The sequence below is a fragment of the Lepisma saccharinum genome, chromosome 16 (assembly GCF_977018435.1).
Source record: "Lepisma saccharinum chromosome 16, izLepSacc3.1, whole genome shotgun sequence".
Taxonomy (NCBI): Eukaryota; Metazoa; Arthropoda; class Insecta; order Zygentoma; family Lepismatidae; genus Lepisma; species Lepisma saccharinum.
Window position 1 is genome coordinate 63,891,211 of NC_139244.1, and position 18,719 is coordinate 63,909,929.

Below are 18,719 nucleotides of genomic sequence, written 5' to 3' on the forward strand. Positions count from 1 at the left end.
TTAAATAACGTAATATGGCCATTCTCCATCTAGGATGAAATCTGAAGCATTACTTTTTACATGCATTAATAATTAAAGCAAGTATAAATCTCTTGTTAAAGTACAGCTTCAGTTTCATTGAATAAAAATATCTATGTTAATTAATTTGCAATTATACCTAAGCAGGGGACGATTAAATAATGTTAAGGAAAAGGGGGAAAAGGTCGAGAGAAAGTCAAGAATTTTGGATTTGTTATTTTGGTAGACACCCTGCAACAACAACAACAATAATAATACTAAATGAAAATAATATTAATTAAAATATGTAGATGAATTAATATTGTATTATTACATGAATAGGTAAAAAGACTGTATAAGGATAGAGATAACACCACATATTGATTATCTAGGTTAAGTGTAGTTAAGATTGCTAACATTTCTATAAAACAACTTCCCTGGCAAAGGAGATAAATTCAAATAGACAAAGAATTTCAGATCCAGTTGACAAAAAGTAAAGTTCCTGATTAATATTTGGTGCATACTGTATTATCATAAGTAGTACTGCACATAAATTTTGACCCCCTCCATGTAGGACTGCCTTGACGGGACGAGGGGCTTAGTAGGGAGGCCATTATCATCTCTTCATTTCATGCATCTTTCATATCCATAACTCCGCATGTTCACCATTCCATCACATCATTCATCTCCATTTCGTTGATCTCCCTATAACTAAGTTTCCTGTTAGAGGAGACAACCTCGTAAAGAACCCCTATCCCAAGGTGTTAGTTGCACGTGCCGATGGAACAGTGTTGGCTGCAGGGGTAGGTGAAGGTGGTCTCGGGGATTTCGGTTTGGTCCTCGAGTAGCCTTCATTTTTGGGGGTAGGCCTTCCTCGACATAGAGGGCATGTTGAGGCGACAATTTATGGACCCTCCTAATAAAATCATATTGTATATGTCTACAAAATCACCTTAAAACAGGGGAAACCCCTAAAACGTCTGATACCTTTGTGTCCGACAAGTTTATTGGAAAGGACAAGTAACGTCACATCAGTGCTAGGACAACAAGGTTCCCGCATAGTAATAGGCCATCCTTTATTAATAAACACGTGGCGCGTCAGTGTTCTGGGTAGAGATCTGTGGTGCGGACTTCACTTTGTAGTTGTTCTCGTGCAGTGCTTTGTGAAGATGGAAAAAAATCGAGATTCGAGCGGTGATTAAGTACTTCGTAAAGAAAGGTATGGAAGCAAAGGAAATTCATGCCGATTTTCTGAACACACTGGGGGACTCTGCTCCTTCATATTCAACTGTTGCAAAGTGGACAAACGAGTTTAAATTTGGTCGGGACAGCTTAGAAGATGATCCACGTAGTGGTCGCCCAAAATGTGCTACTACCCCAGAAATTATTGAAAAAGTGCATAAATTGGTCATGGAGGATCGCCGACTGAAAGTGCGTGAAATTGCTGAAGCTATAGGAATGTCATCCGAACGGGCGTATCACATTTTAACAGTTGAATTGGATATGAGAAAATTATCTGCAAGATGGGTGCCGCGACTTTTAACACAGGACCATAAACGCATCAGAGTGGACATTCCCGAACAATGTTTGACTCGTTTTAAGAGAAACCAAACAGATTTTTTGCGCCGGTTTGTGACGACAGATGAAACGTGGGTCCACTACTATACCCCAGAGATAAAACAACAGTCAAAGCAGTGGAAACATGTTGATTCACCACCACCAAAGAAAGCAAAGGCAATACGGTCGGCCGGAAAGGTAATGGCGTCAGTGTTTTGGGATGCGAAAGGGATTCTGTTGATCAATTATCTTCCCACTGGTCAAACAAATACGGGACAATACTACGCTAATCTCCTCGACCAACTAATGCATAAGATACGGGAAAAGAGGCCAGGTTTGGCAAGAAAGAAAATCATCTTGTATCAGGACAATGCGCGCCATCACACAAGTGTCGTTGCCATGGCAAAAATTCATGAACTTGGTTACGAATTGTTGCCACATCCACCTGATTTGGCTCCCTCAGACTTCCATCTTTTCCCCAAACTCAAAAGTTTCCTCGGTGGACGGAGATTCTCTTCAAAGGAAGAAGTAATAGCCGAAGTTGACACGTATTTCACAGGCCTGGAGGAATCTAATTTTCGAGATGGGATCAAGGCATTGGAACATCGCTGGACCAAGTGCATTAGTGTACAGGGAGACTACATTGAAAAATAAAAAAAAATCACTGTTGTAAGTCGTTTCTTTCTATTCCATTCCGAGAACTTTTCAAACCACCCTCGTAATTAGAATTGTCAAAAAGACAGATAGTAATGATGAATCAACTAATAAAAAGAAAAATGGAGCTTAAACATTAAAAGGACCTGCTACCGTTCCTCATTAAGAAGCAAGTGGACTGTGTCGCTGGAAGTGATGTCCCCGACATCAAGAAACTGCGCAACGGAAGCCTACTCATCCAGACAAGTACAGATTGTCAGACTAACAATCTTCTTAAGCTTAAGACCTTGGGCGATGTTCCTGTTCAGGTGGAACCTCACTGTCAACTGAACAGTTGTAAAGGTGTCATTCACTACTGGTATCTGTTGAATGCCACAGAGGAGGAAATCCTTGAAGCAGCGAATAAAGACTCGAAAGTCCAGAGAACTTGTACCAACTGCTTCAATTATACTCACTTTTCAAACAACCACTCCCAGATAGAGTACGGGCTGGATATTTGAGACTAAAAGTCCGGCTGTACATCCATAACTCAATGCGGTGTTTCAAATGCCAGTACTTTGGGCACACTCAGCCTTCCTGCAAGGCCACTATCGCCCTTTGTGGTAAGTGTAGTCAGCCTGATCATGGGACCGAACCTTATTCTTCTGGACCCAAATGCATTAATTGCCAAGGTGAGCACCCAGTCTGGCATCGTGACTGCCCCTCTTTCCAACAAGAGAAGAAGATCAGAGGGTTGGTTGTCACAGAGAAAATCTCTGCTGGTGAATCAAAACGATGTCTCCGTGAAAGTATATGCACTATTTTACCTGGGCCATTCATTTGCTACAGCTGCTGCAACTACTCTTAACCGTCACAGTATTTGCGTTCAAATCAGCAACATGTCCACTGAAACAACAACGCTTCCTGGAGTAGCTTGCCCTGCTTCGAGGAAACCAGCAACCACTACTCGCTCCACAGAGAAGAAGTTCAAGCAGTTACATACCAAAGAATATTTTCTGAAGTCCACTAGCTCTCCAGTCAGGGTGGCATTGACCACCCTGAGACTTAAAAGCACAGCTGAAAGCTGCCCGGTGGGCACTGAAAGCACCTGCCACCAACCCTCCTTCCCCATCTTCCTCACCACCACCCTCCAAGCTGTCGCTGTGCGAGTCTGTTTGCCGCAACCTATTACGATCTGTATGCACAAATCCAATATGTGTAAGTTAAAAGTAAATTTTCGTTGTTAGGAATTAAAGAAGCACTGGCTGATATTCATAAAACTTATGCCTTATACTGAAAAACAACTTGAATCAAGTATTGCCTTTCGATTTTTACCATTACCTGGCTTGTCTACCGATAAGGAATATTATAGGGATTTTAGAACAAAATATTCCTTTAATAATCAATTCTCCTGGTTGTACAGTATATGAAGCCTACTGAATTCTCTTGCTTTTTGCTATGGATTTATTCGAATATGTTGCTTAATATTCTCAATCAGTTTCATTTTCCGTGTTATCGGAAATCCCTTTCCATAGACTTGAATTAGTGGGTTAGGTCATTTAAATTTGTCATTCTTAGCATCCGGGGTTTCAAGTAGGTTAGAGTAAACTATGTAAGTTCGTTGCATATTTATACACTTTCACTCTTTGCCTGAACGTATGTACGTACGTGCGTGCGTGCGGAAATGTTTTTAAGAAATCCCAACCTATGGCTACGGTAAGTTGTGCAGCCAAATATTTACCATATTTCTCGAAAATTAAAAATTTTTGCACATTACAAACGAGAATCGCAGTTTCAAAGTTTGCTAATCCTCCTGTATGTTAAATTTTCAAAAATTATCTTAAATACGGATAAGTTCTTATTACATACCAATTAAGTATATATGAACGCTGAGAATTTTTCAGGGATTTGATACAGTTTTAACTAATTTTAAAAATGAAGGTAGATTATGCAGAACTGTATAGATTGCATTTAACGTTTATCAATGTTATTTATGTATCTTCAAATGTTCTTGGAGGTGAAATCAACATTCTGAATTATAAGAAAAAGGATGATTAGGTCAGAAAACTAAATATTACGCTTTTACAATCTGCTGTGTTAAATGTTGATTATATTGGACCAATCCTGTGACGTCACAGAAGCTGGTGTGAGGTCCGTAATATTTCGGAAACCCATTTACAGTTTTTGGCTTCAGATAAATTGAATATACCAATGGGTACTCATTATACATAACTTGAAATAAGAACAAATTTCCTGATGTTAAAGACGAGCAATAAGATTTTTTTGTTTCAATATTTTATAATATAAACACAAAACGTAATATTCTACATTTAATTTTGTGAAATTTAGTAAATCACTTTACAAGTTTCATGTCTGCCGTGGACTAATCGCAAGAGCCTGTTACTTGTCCATAGTCTTGTGACTTACAGTTGCCATCCAACTGTTTGATGACTCTAGTCAGTGACTTACACATTAGCTTTTTCACAGCCTACAGTACACATCCTAATGTAGACAATGTTCTTGTTCTGGTGTATAATATCTGCATATTGCAACACTGTGATTCCATCGCTTCACGCGTCTTCACGTTGAAGTGATGCATTCATTTTGCCGCTATACGTCATCGCACACAAAAAAAGTTGAATATTGTAGATTAGGCACACACAGGAGATGTACTATGTAGAAATTTTCAGCGAAAAATGTGTTTGAAAGGCAACAGATCCCATTGCGGTAGCACTGGCAGAGACGATTCCACGCAGGTAAAACAGCGATAGAGAAATATCAGGGGAGATCAGGCAGGCTCGGTAGCTCGGTGGTTAGAGCAATGGCATGGTATGCCAGAGACCCGGGTTCGAGTCCTGGTCGAGCCTGCATTTTTTGCTGAAAAAAAAAACTTGAAGCGTTAACATGGATATGGACCCAGGCTGGTTATAACTGTATCTTTAATCAAACTTAAAATAAATGTCTGATGAAAGGAGTCTGTGCTCTCCTGAAGTGTCACAACAAAAAGACTGTGCTTTTATGCTTGTAACTAGAGACTACATGATAATGTAGACAACTAGATAATGTATACTTCGTTGCTGTACCAACTTTAATTCCAGATTGTAATGAAGTCTATAATTCTTTCAGGACGCTACATATACACCTTATTTCTGATGTCTGACTGCTATTTAGGCTGGGACCAACAATATGATCTTAAGTTGGAAGTGGTTAAAAGCAAGAGTGGCAAGATGTCGATTGAAAAGCCCACACTTGAAGATGAATAGCATGATGCTGCTGAAAGAATGAACTGCAGTGTAAATAAGTATTTTATAGTAATTTTGTTAACTTGAAAGATTGTAATTAATGTATTTAAAGTATCCATTGTATGTATTTTCTGGAGGTAAATACACAGAAAAGGAAGATACATAGTCCATATCCATTGTACATTATTGTTAATATGTAAGATGCATTTTTATGATGCTCTGTAATGAAAGTGATAAAATGGATGATATGTTTGTAATTTTCCAGTGGAACATAAGTTGTGATGTGTAGAAACGTAGAGCATATAATTTATGCTGTTGGGTTCCTTTATAATTTGTAAGATTGCATTGATTGATTCGATCACCAAATGTAGTCTGTAAAACTCAATTGTGCATTTTAATATTCCTGGAATGGTGATTATATTTAATAAAAGGAAGGTAATATATTGTGGAAATGAATCATGAAAAATAAATTAATACAATTTTCAGTTGTCGCTTTTCTTCATTAAGAAGTTTTTTTTTTTTTTGTAGGGTTACAGAACAATTTAAGAGGTAACAGACTGACACTTTAAGAGGCAAGTTTATTTTCATTTTATTTATCTTGTATATGGTTCATGGAATGTGTAATGAAGAAATTGAACTCAGATTTTCAGATCCAATTCTGCTTCTGATAGCTAACTGATTCCAATATATATGTTATCAAATAGCAATGCAACGCCATTTGCGGCAAGGGTGTTACATATCCTCATAGAGTGGTCTTTTGGCATTCTTCCATCCAAATTTGGTCTATCCAGCATCTAAAGGATCGACGTTAGAAGCAAAATTCCGGACATTGTCCCGAAACAGGCAACACTGCTGCTTTATATATTGTTGTTATATTTTACTCAAAAAGTATCAGTCTGATTTCAACGAACCTTTGCATGGTTGTAGGAATATACCACCGCTATATACTACATTTTTTAAATTCACTTCGGTCTATTGAGAGGGACACAGATCATACCATATGTCAATTTTTTTAAAAGAAATCAACCTTCTTCTTCCTTTAACACTAATTATTTGGAGGCACAATGTGTAAATTTTACCTCTGCTAAAAGCCCTGTTTTTAAGAAAGAAAACAAAACCATTTTCATCTGTCTATGGCAATTAGTACTCGAGTTACGATTTTTTTTTGTATTTTCTGGCAAGTTTTAAAAGCACCCACTTATAATACATGCACATGAGAGGTCTAAAAGTTAAACATCCAAAATTATCCATGTTCTGTAAAATTTCTGTACCTGTGTATTATAAATATTTTCAGAGGTTTTTACATTGCTATGGAAGCATTTATTCACACATTTAAGCAAAGGGAACCCATTTATGTCAATGTAATCATTACAAGAAAACAAAGATAAAGAAATATGGTTTACTCTTTGAGGAAAACCACACATCACTGTCACTCTACAATTACTTTTACCATTAGCCAAATTGAAAATGCATATACTCTAGTATGAACACAACAACCCTACTAACGAAAGAGTAGAACTTCAATTCACAATCAGCTATGACTTTTCAGCTTTGTATGCATGTATGTACTGATCCCACTGATCTTGAAATACTTGAAAATTCAAGGAAACTAGGATAGGATAGGAAACTGAGAACACTTTCGACTAGGGTTGCTACATTTCTTAAGTGAAAATCCAGAATGCCCCTGCTGGGGAGGGGGGGAGGGAGCACGGGCCTTACAAAGTCCTGTGTTTCACTGCATAATAGTCGCACCCCTTTTTATTTTCAGTCCAAAATTTGGTTTATAGCCTTCCATCATGTAATCGTCACATGCATCAGATAATGAAACCAATGATAGTGGTGGAGAATCATCGGACACATTTTGTAAATCCATACTTCGCAACAATTAGTAAATTATCTCAAGTGTAATATTTTGATTACAATACACAAATCAACAACAACTAATGTGTTTCTTTTTAGACCAGAACAATGTTTGCTGAACTGTTTCTGAAAATGATATGCGTTGATTTGGACTTGTCAATTTTAACGAGTATTATGTGCACCCTAACCTTGCACCAAAGACAGTTTACCTAGTAATAAACGATTTTTATGTACTGATAATACCAGTACATTTCTTTTTTTACAAAAAAGCTTCAGTTAATGTTCACACCCTACTGTTGGCATAAAATATGCAACGATTATGTGGTAAAATACGGTAGTATTTATGTACACCAAAATTATTATGGACTCAAACTGAAACTGCTATAGGATTCCAAAGATGGTAAGGTACTTCAGAAACGATTTTCATGGATGCGGAGGAAAATTAAAACACTGTCTTGTAGCCTAATTTTAGAAGACTAGTTCATGCAACAAATGTCAAAAATTGAAGACTAACTAACTCTCTAGCCTTCTTAAACCCAAACGTTTATGGCTGCGGAACACAAGTCTTCCATCTGTCCCTATCCTGAGCAAGACCAATCCAACAGTGGCGTATGCTTGTTTTAACTAGTGGGTAATCTCTGACACTTGATTCATCTAGCCACTCCTGAAGTCTCCCTGCAAATTTACCTCAACATCCATACAGGATTTATGAATATATGTGTGAAAAATTTTACCTTATTGTTGCGACCACTGTCGAATAATTATTGTGATTGCAGTTAATCTACATTTAGAATTTCAAATAATAATACAAGAAAATATAATAAACCTATAAGAAAGAAACCTGTAACAAAGAATATGAAAGGAATGCGATAGTGAAATAATAACCCTCAATATTAATTGAAGTGTAAAATTCAAGTTGCCCCAGTACCCAGTTACTCGTGCATTCCCGATTTTTGGTTTTATACACAGAAGTTTAAGTTCAAGACCTATGGTCCAAGAGATGATACTGGCCTACCTGCATTAACTAATTGCAATTTCTCCAGAAAATATCCTGTTCCAAATATTCTCACATGCAAATATTGTATTATATCCATTGCCTTTAACTTCAGTAAACACAGCACTAGCACGAATACTAAACCACTAACAGCTAAACAAATATTAAATTTTCGAATCGATCATAGGAACAACAGCACAAAGCCACGTACAACATGTATTCAATTCCCTGTGCCAATCTTCTATTGTGGTTTCTTCCTGCTTGACTCAGAATTAAATTCCCTATGGATGCTGAAAAATTCCCTTTCTCAGCTTTATATTCCCTGTGATGCGTGAGGTTCTATAAGTTGGAATCATTGCGTTTGTTGCTTATATATTTTACATTCATACATCTTTTATCTTTATGATCATTATTAATCTAAAGAGGGGGGGAAAAGGTAAGGTGCTCCCCTGTGCTTAGCACCACGCCATGAAGGCGTATAGGTGGTGTGGGGGTAACGCCCCACTCTTTCTTGATCCAGTAGTGAGTGGGGATGATGTAATCAGCATTTATCCCCACCTTTACCCCCAAGGGTTTCCCCCAGGTACCCATGTCATTCGACACTGGGTGGGCGCCGGGGCCACTTCCAACATTAAAAAATTTACCGGATTTGAATGGGTCGGTGCTTGAACCCGGGACCTTTAGCATGGTAGTCAGATGCATTACCGACTGAGCCACCGTGGCGTAAGCAACTTAAATTAACTAATATATATAATTTATTTCTGATAGCTTTCCCTTTCAAAAATTATTCATTTCTGTGAATGAAGTACTCTCACTGGTTTTGAAGGCTACAAAGAGGAAGTAATCACGCATTTTAAAATTCAAAAATGAAAACGGTAAGCATATAAATAGTTCAATTACTTCATTAATCGATTGATGAAATTGTTATTTGACGTCGCTTTTCTGCCACTTTTGGCTAATCACTACGAGTGATGATATGAAATTGATGAAGGGACATTTACAAAGAACACCCATGCCCAAGCCGGTATTCAAACCCTGGGGCTCTGGCATCGTAGGGAGCTGTGCTAACACTCCGCAATGGAGTCGGTGTAATTTCTTGAATTTCTAGTTTAAATTTTAATTTATTTAATTACCTTCACCTTCAATATTAAAGTTTTTTTTTCCTTTGACAATACCTGTTGAAAAAGCAGAGGTCAGGAAGACAGAAGCAAATGTAAAATGAGAATTAACATAGAATTTGTTCACAAATGTTGTTCACATTTCCCTGTTTCTTGCGCACTTTCATGTGTATTCTCTCTACTTCCCTTTTCACTACATAATTTCTGAACACAGAATTCTGTTTCCTGAGAAATTTTCCTGTCGTAAACAACACATCTTCTACGATACAAAGGCCATCGGGGAAGAATGGCAGAAGAGGATGCTAGCCGAGGGAACGGCAAAGGCTCTGGGGTGGAGAGTCCGACTTCTCTGACTGATGGACTCTCTCCAGAAGGAGGTTACCCTTGCCACAGAATCACCGTGCCTGAGAAGCAGTGTTTCCTTCCCCTCTCCCCTCCCTTCTGTCAAGTGATTTAAAGGAAGCCCGTGGAATCTCACCCTGACGTCACCAGATTCCACCAGCTGGCTGAAAGCCTCACGGACATTCCGCGGCAAACGGTTGAAAACATTCGCGTGCTGGAAGGAAGGAAATATGTGAATCAAAGATTGGTTGGGAAGAATATTGCGAAGAAATAAAAAAAAACTTTTTAAAAAATTATAGCCGGGTCATCTCCTATTACCTAGATGACCCAGAGTATACGCCGCTGCAATCCAATCTTTTCCATCCTTACCAATTCCATCAGGTCCATCTCAACGTTATCCCTCAATCTTTATCTTGGCTTTCCTACAGGTCTCTTACCATCAGGTTTCCCACCTAAGTCTTCTTCATTTAATTATTCTAAAAATATCAGGACATGAATATAAATTATGTAACCTTCTCCACTCACTTGTCTCTTCATCCCTTTTAGGTCGAAATTTTTTTCTGAGATTTTTATTTTCAAATACTCATAATTTATGTTCCTCTTTTAATGTAAGGGACCAAGTTTCACATCCATATAATACTGCAGGCAAAATTGAACTTTTAGTTTCTTAGATATTACACGAGAAAATAAAAGTTTATGAAAGAAATGTAACACACATTTCCTGAATTAAGTCTGTTTTTCCTCTTTAATGTCATTTTCATTTGTTTGTTAAATTATTATATTAAATTATTTTATTGTTAAATTTGTTAAAAATTATTTTCAAGAAACTATTTTGTACCTTGCATTATAAATTCATGTGTAGGAATGTAATGAAGAATGAAAACTTATGTTACGTAAGTGTAGATGGGCTTCTTCCGATCCACCATCTTTTTTTTCTGCATAGCTATATTTCTCTTTGTTGTGCATCTGGACATAGGATAATTTAGAAAACTGAGTTTTGAGGAAAACACACTACAACAGTACATACAAGGTCTGACAACTAAATTTGCGAACTTATCCTAGAAAATATTCTACATACCTTATTGCTGAATAGCACTGTGGTCACCTTCAAAGTACTCCCCTTGTGAAGCTATACACTGATGCAAGCGCCTACTCCACCTTTCGAAGCAATTTTGGAACTCTATTTGTAGAATGGCCTTCAGAGCTGTTGTCGTATTATCTTTAATGTCCTCAATGTCATCAAAATGTCTTCCTTTCAAAACTTGTTTGATCTTCGGGTAAAGAAAGAAGTCATTGGGGGCAAGGTCAGGCGAGTATGGCAGGTGGTGTACCAAAGTTATTTGTTTCCTGGTCAAAAACTCCCGTACAGAGAGTGTGTGTGCGCAGGTGCATTTTCATGAGCCATGAAGAGTTGGCGAAAAGTTCTGGTTGTTTCCGTCTCACTTTTTCACGCAACCTTTGCAATACTCCCAAATAGCACACCGCTGTTTTCTTCATGGCATTCTCGCCGTACACCTACACTAACATTTCTCATCTTTCACTGCCACTTTTGCCCAGTTTCACCAGAAATTTGATGTTTGTTTGTTGCTCTAATTCCAGCTAGGCCATTTTCACGACAGTGCACACATACAAGCAGAAACAACAATGCATGCCACTGAGTACAAATCCACCACACGTCAACGTGAACACTGCTGTGAGACACTGAAATACCAAGGTTACAAAACCTTACAGAACTGCTTGTATAGTGCAGCCCTCAGCGCTAAACGTTGCAAACTTAATTGTCAGACCTCATATTTCTAGTTTATTTCACTCATTTATCTGTAGTGAGTTTGCAAATAGAAACACGTTCTACACTACATTGGTGCCATGTGAATCGAGGTGGAATTCTACTACAGAAGAAAAAGTTGAAACCTCTATTTCTTCTGTGCTAAATTCCCTAAATATTTGGATCCAGTTTTCTTCCAGTAAGAAACTGGAGTCGCTGTCTTGCACTTGCCAATTAGCCCATTCTAATAGCTATTAGAAAATTTCCAAACAATGCTAAATGATATTTTACAGTCTTGAAAAAAATAGGGAATTTACTTTTTATGAAAAAGTCTGTACTGTTTTTCTGGAAATATCAAAATTTCTGTCATACTGAACTTAAAGTAGGTTATTGAACAAAGAAAAAAAATGACATGGAAGATATTTTAAATTTGTTGTGGACCAACTATACTTCATTTTGATATTCTGAGTGTAATCCACGATGCACTTAAGGAGCAATGTTATGAGATCACTGATTTTGTAAAACCATTTTTAAATTCCCATTAGTAAACTGTTGACCATCCAAAAAATTTGTTTCCTACAAAGTTGTTTGAAAATAAAGATCTGTCAAACAAGATGTCCCTTGACCCTTTACATTGAAACTGGAGCATCTAAGAAATATTTTCTTTTGTACCCCTTAGAAAAGTGCATTAAAAATATTTAATACATTTTCAACTCTCAAAATAATATACGAGGTCGGTAACTTGGTAACAGGGAAAAAGTTTCAAAATGAATAATAAATTGCATAAACTATCAATACAACACCACCTCAAAAAATGCACAAGGCAAGTTTAGTGTTCATATGTATTTTGAATGCATGTACTTCCACCTGAGAAGTAACCAGGAAACACTTCGAAAATTGTGAATAATAATGGAGGTCGAGCATTTTATGATAATCTTTTATCGATGAAAGAACTTTTAAAGAAATCATTTTTGGGGAGGGAGTGTTATTGGTCTATTGTTTATGAATGGACACCCCCAAAATGGTACCAATGAGTCTGACACTTTGTAACAAGCTGATATTTTCAAAATATATTTATAACAAAATGCAAGGACTTTCTATCTCATCACATCCAGGGGGAATTTGCCACTAGGCTATCCTATGCTATAGCCTGGCGGGCCGCAAGTCCAGGGTGGCCGTGTGGAAGGGGCAGAAGTGACTAATAAAATTCCTTAATATTGTGATAACAGCAAAATAAAACAACATGTCAAGTCCTTTTATTTGCTTATTTCATGAAAGAATGTGGAAGGAAGGAGTTTCTAGCGTTTAAATAACTTCTTACATCCAGGGTTCGAGATGAAAATAATAATATTAATACGTAAATTAATTAATATCATCTTATTACATAGATAGGTATTAAGACTGTTTAAGAATAGATATATAACAGCACATATTCATTATCTAGCTTAGGTGTAGTTAGAGTGCCAAAATGTGTATAGAAACAACTACTCTGGCAAGGAAATTAATGTCAAATAGATAAAGAATTGAATATTTATTCAATAACAAAATCCAGTTGACAAAAAGATCCTGATTAATATTTTATACATAAATCTTCTTTGGTGCTGTCATTCAAAGCGGTATGATCCTAATCTAATCCTTGCTGCCTTCCAGTAAGTTCGGCAAAAATAAATAACCCTCGATTATACAAAAAAAATCTAAAAAAGTATATTTTCATTATTTAATTTTAGTATGTGGTAAGTCTTTCGTAGTGGGTCCAGAACCCCTGGACCCCCCTAATTGTCAAAACAATTTAGTTCACATTGAAAAGGACAATGTTGTGAAATATGCAAAAAATTAAATGATCCGGACTGTACACTAAAGTTTTCGTTAACAGCAAGAAGCATGTGACATCACAGTCATGAGACGGAACGAGGTTTCAGAGATTCACGATATCTGAAAATGGCGTTCCCGTCCGCTCTGGTCCATTTCGAGCCCTACTTACTTACATCTTAACATGCATGACAGACTGCATAGGAAGCCGCGCGAGGCCATACAACAGTGCTCGAATATAAACAATTGTTCCTCGGAAGAAACAAATATAAACATTTTGAATGGCTACTTGAGGAATATTGATGGCTGAAATCAACATCCTTGTTTCTCTGTTCACCATCAGTGTGGCTACCATAATGTAGTGTCGGATTCTCTTCCTTTGGTGCATGTGCAGTATTAGTGTTGTGTGGCAAATTGCATAGTGCAAGTGGCAAGCATCATTCTAAAAAAAGTACCTAAATTAAATTAATTTCTCTGTTCAGAAAGTGTGTCTAAAGCAATCTGTCTTTCTGACTATGAGTCCCTTGTTCATCAGGTTTCCATGAAAGCTAGAATGGAACAGTTTTACGTGAGTGTTCTCTTGCTAAATCAATATGTCGAAGTTCAATTAATAACTTTTAATCAGATCAGATGTGTCTATATTTAATACAGAGTGTTAAATTAGTGGAAGTAAAGTACCATGATGATAAGCTGTTAATAATAAATAATAATAATAATGTCGGCAGAGCCCAAAACAAAGAATAGACTAGGGACCAAAATTTTATAAATCCCTGAGTCGAATGGTGGTATGTATTTGGAAAATTAATGGCGCCTCAAAAATTTTAAATGGGAGTGAGGGTCGAATGACATCTTGTTGAATAGGTCCCTTAATTTGAAGCATTTTTTAAAAACATTTTTTGCTATAGGCCATCAGACTTGAATGGTGTCTAAAACTGATTTCAAATTTGCTCTGTTGCTTAAATTTGTAACAAGTGTTTATTTTATAGGGAAAAGTAGGACATAATGTCCCAAAATGGGGGGACTTTAAGTCAAAATAAAGGACACAAAACACTCGTAATAAAATATACACATTTGTGGAACACGTTAGAAAGTAATTTAAAATTGACACTCTTCAGTTTTTTATTTTAAAATGATATCTTAATGAATTCTTAAAAATGGAAAATTCCTAAACTTGTAATCAACACTAAACAATACACTTCTTACTAGATGTTTTAACTGGTACTTCTCAGAGGAGCCAATTTTTCTCAAAATTTTAGGTTTTGTCAAAATATATTCTTTGAAAGCATACTAAACCAGTACCAGGCGATTTACAGACTTCATGAATAAAATATTTCTTCCATGAGTCCGTTGTGAGAGTACTCTCAACATTTGCATCATGACTCGGCAATTACCGTAACTTGAAATGGTTCAAGAAGTTTCATCTGGGGTCGTTTTTAGTTCAATAACTTTGATCTCTATAGCCCTGCTTTAGAATCAAAATATTGAATAAGAATGGGAAACACCTTGTTCCATCAGTAGAAACCCCAATATCGCTCTGGTACTGAACAGTGACATCATCAGAATGAGACCACAAAATTCATAAATTGCTTCGTTTTTGTTCTAGGACAAACTTTTCTTTTCTTTTTGGGAAATGACTGAAACAAAATAAATTTCACTATTGAGTTTGGAAGCGCAGTCCATAGACTTGTAACTTGCATGATTACTCTTTTTTAGACCGATACACGTATTTTTTCTAATTCATATATTATGTGATGCTCAAATATGTGATGCCAGACATAAGGCTAAAATGTAGGACATGTGCGGGATAAACAGGATGTCTGGTAACCCTATTCTAAATCCGTAAGGGAGAATGTAAAAAAACAACAACCAAACAACCATTCCTTTCTATTATCTACTCCCAATCACTGGCATACACAGGATTTGATTTTTTTCGGAGGGGGTGAAATTATAAAGGTGGATATTTCATAACTGCGCTCTGGTGGGCGGGAGGATACACTGTAAAATATTTCATAATTACCAATTTAATCCTTGGTTTTTAAATTTGTCCAAAGAAATAAAATGTAATAAGGGGTTGTTTTAAGGTGGGGTTTCACTTTGGATTTTCCCGAGTTCTTCACTGCTTTCATTGGAAAATTTTGATTTTTTCAAATTTCAGGAGGGGCTGTGGCCCCATCTGCCACTCCTCTGCATACACCAGGGCTCCCAATTATGGCCTATTCTTTCTTCAAATGAGGTGTTCATAATACTTCCTTCATCTGTTGCAAAATTACAAATGATACAGTAAATAATGATAAATAGTTTTTATGTTCCTGTTCAAATAGGTAGCCGATGTTTCCAATAAACTTTTCTTGAAACCTATCCAATAGGATGTCAATCAATCACCTTTTCCTTTCAAACTTTTCAATACCACGAGCGCCCTCTCAGGCACCATGCATTTTCAAAACACGAGTTCACTCTTCCTATCAGGCCCGTACCCAAGGGAGGGATCCAGTGCCGGATCTACAAATCTTGGGCCTCCCCGCAAAATATTACCAATGGCCCTCTCTACAAATTTAGCTCCCCTCCCCTTAACACACACATATATATATACATATATAAGTGTATATATATTTGTGTGCGTGCGTAATTCTTGATCTCATGTTGACAAAGTCACATATAAGGGCGTAGAGGGTGATTCAAAGTCCCTCAACACCCCCTATCAAAAGTAAAGGAGTTAGGCTGGGTACAATTGGTCATGATACAAAAACAGGTTAGGCTTAAGGGGAACCACACTTGTGGCCGCCGTATTGAATTGAACTCAATTTTTTTTAAATGGGATGGGGCTGATGTGATATACATATGACACTGTTTTCTCACACCTGGAAAATTATACATTTGTTACAATCATACAGTCATAACTTTTTCCCGATTAATGATAGGTTGAAGAAACCTTCATCACTAGCCGGACCCTTTGGCCGAGTGGTTAGCACATCGCGTTGCGACGCCAAGGGTTCCGGGTTCGAATCCCGATCGGGCTTGGTTGTTTGTGAATGTCCATTCATCAATTTCATCCTTTCATCACTCATCCCCATCTTCGCAAAGAGGCACAAAACGCGAAGTAATAAAAAACTGAATCAATCAAAACCTTCCATCACTGCATTTCTCGCGAAATTCTAGCCTGACTGCAACGCGGGAAACCCGGAATTTTTCCGGCTTTGTCCCTGCATAAAGCGGCTCTAGGGCCCACCAATCCTCATATAAAATGGTACCCGGGGGTGGGGGTAAAGGCAGCTGCAGCGTGGTGCTTATCACATCACTTCCAAGATGGCCGACATCGAAAACATGTGGGGCCCTACCCCACATACCATAGCCTAAATATGCCTTCATGGCACGGTGTTATATACCTTTACCTGTATATATTGTATTCGTTTCTGTAGCCCTGAGTAACTAAGTTTATTTTTTACATATGCATATACGAACCTTCTACTATGTCAATGGTTTAGGACCCTCCTAAAGGCTTAATTGCCTCCCGCTCCCCCCCCCCAGAGGTTCCGGGCTCGAATCCCGTCCTGGATATAGGTGTTCTTTGCAAGACTCCCTTCATGAATTGCATCGCATCATCACTCATTCTCTTCGTGGCAATTAACCAAAAGTGGCAGAAAAGTGACGGTAAGTAAAAATCAAATCAAATCGAACCTTTGTTGTATCATGTATCTAACCGTGCCACACGAGTGCCAACTCGCAGTTTCCACGGTTCAAAGAACATTACTGTGTGCGGTGTTGCTACGTTCCACGTACATCTTTACTTCGTTGAATAAAAATCTGTTTCGGAATGTGAATGTACAATGATAATGGGTTTTAGAAACAAATGCAGAGAGCTTCAAAACAAGACGAACATCCTGTCACTACCAAATCCTGATATAAAGTTGTATCACAAATAAGAACCGCTTTCTGACAAATTTTAAAAATCTGAAAATTAAGAATTGTGTTTAAAACCTTTCTGCCTGCACCGTACTAAAATTTCAAAGAAAGCGATCGTTTACAAAACGACGCTTTTTTTTTGTTCCCACGACGATAAAAACTAGAAGGCATATTCGAAAAAAATTGGCTAGCATACATTAACGCAGAATTGAATAAGCTAAATTTTGATGTAACTCGTTTTCATGTAGGTCTACTGGTTAATTTTTAATTGGTATTAGTGGCGGCGATTTGGTTCCAAAACTAGGGGCTAGGTGCCAAAACTGAGGGGAGGAGGCAAGAACAGTTTAGATTCCCTTGTTAGATAAGGTTAAGGATAGTACGGGGGCAAAAGAGGCAAAAAGTGGGCGGGGGGCAAGTGCCCCGCACGCCCCCACCTAATCGCCGCCACTGATTAGAATCCAAACTCGGGTATCCATAATTATTAATCCGATAGTAATTACGGAGCTGATAATAGTTGTCAATTTTGAATTTTGCCCTCTCTCTGAAAATCATGTAACGATCGCACTGCTACTGACAAACATGAAAATGATTCACATGATCACATCAGACGAACAAACAAAACAACAGCGCTAAGTGCTATCTTAGAATCAATACACGAATTAATAACATGTTTGAACTTGCATATCACAATGCCGCAGATCCAGGGAAACTGTTGTCACCAACAAAGCTGCTTCAAGTTCATTTCTGTTGCTATCGGATTTAAATAACCGAAACACTTGGCGTGTGTGCAATCGGAGACACGCGGGGGAATTATAGGTCTCTTAGTGTTGCTCAGGATGCACGTTGCAATCTGGAATGCAGTTACCAAGTACATCACCTTCATTCTTCTGCTCGCAAATGCAGGTAAGGATGACGTACACGTCAGGGGAGGCACCAGATAAATTTGACCCGGTGGACAGGAACTATATTTTGATAAATTAGGGTGAGCAGGTATCAGTGGGGGATCCAAAAGTTACAGTTGGGGAGGGTGTTATTTATGATAACATGACATTTCAAATATGTTGTTACTATTATTCGTTAGCCGTTTATTATATATATATAATTTATTAGCCGTTTTCGAGATAATCGCGAATGTGTGATTACAAGCCGCCACTGACTTCATTGTTTGTAAACGTCGTCCTAGTTGGTAAAATGCTAATAAAAAGTCATTGGAGATCTCATTGACGTGACTCCCACAGTACAATTAGACTGTGTACTGATTGTATCCATCCTGTTTGATTACAACGCCACCTGTCGGAATTCTGTTTTGTAAACAAAGAGCAAATGTCGGAACGCGCAAGGAGTAAAGCACTCGGTGTTTACAAAATGCAATCAGTGATGGCTTCTAACCACACATTCGCACACATTATTAGCATTTTACCAACTAGGACGACGTTTACTAACAATGAAGTCAGTGGCGGCTTGTAACCACGCATTCGCAATTATCTCGAAAACGGGTTCGT

The 18,719-nt window shown here is 37.7% G+C and overlaps 1 protein-coding gene and 1 non-coding gene across 2 annotated transcripts in view; both read left to right on the forward strand.

Moving 5' to 3' along the window:
• obe (activating signal cointegrator 1 complex subunit obelus) overlaps positions 1 to 5,914 on the forward strand; it is a 128,261-nt gene extending 122,347 nt beyond the window's left edge. The window contains exon 25 of the mRNA XM_083138244.1: positions 5,314 to 5,914. Within this exon, the coding sequence (XP_082994370.1) occupies positions 5,314 to 5,450 (137 nt within the window). The 3' untranslated portion in view covers positions 5,451 to 5,914. The remainder of the gene's footprint in view (positions 1 to 5,313) is intronic.
• TRNAT-GGU (transfer RNA threonine (anticodon GGU)) lies at positions 4,983 to 5,054 on the forward strand. The gene has a single exon. It is a non-coding gene; the product is annotated as a tRNA-Thr (tRNA).
• Positions 5,915 to 18,719: the final 12,805 nt, after the last annotated feature.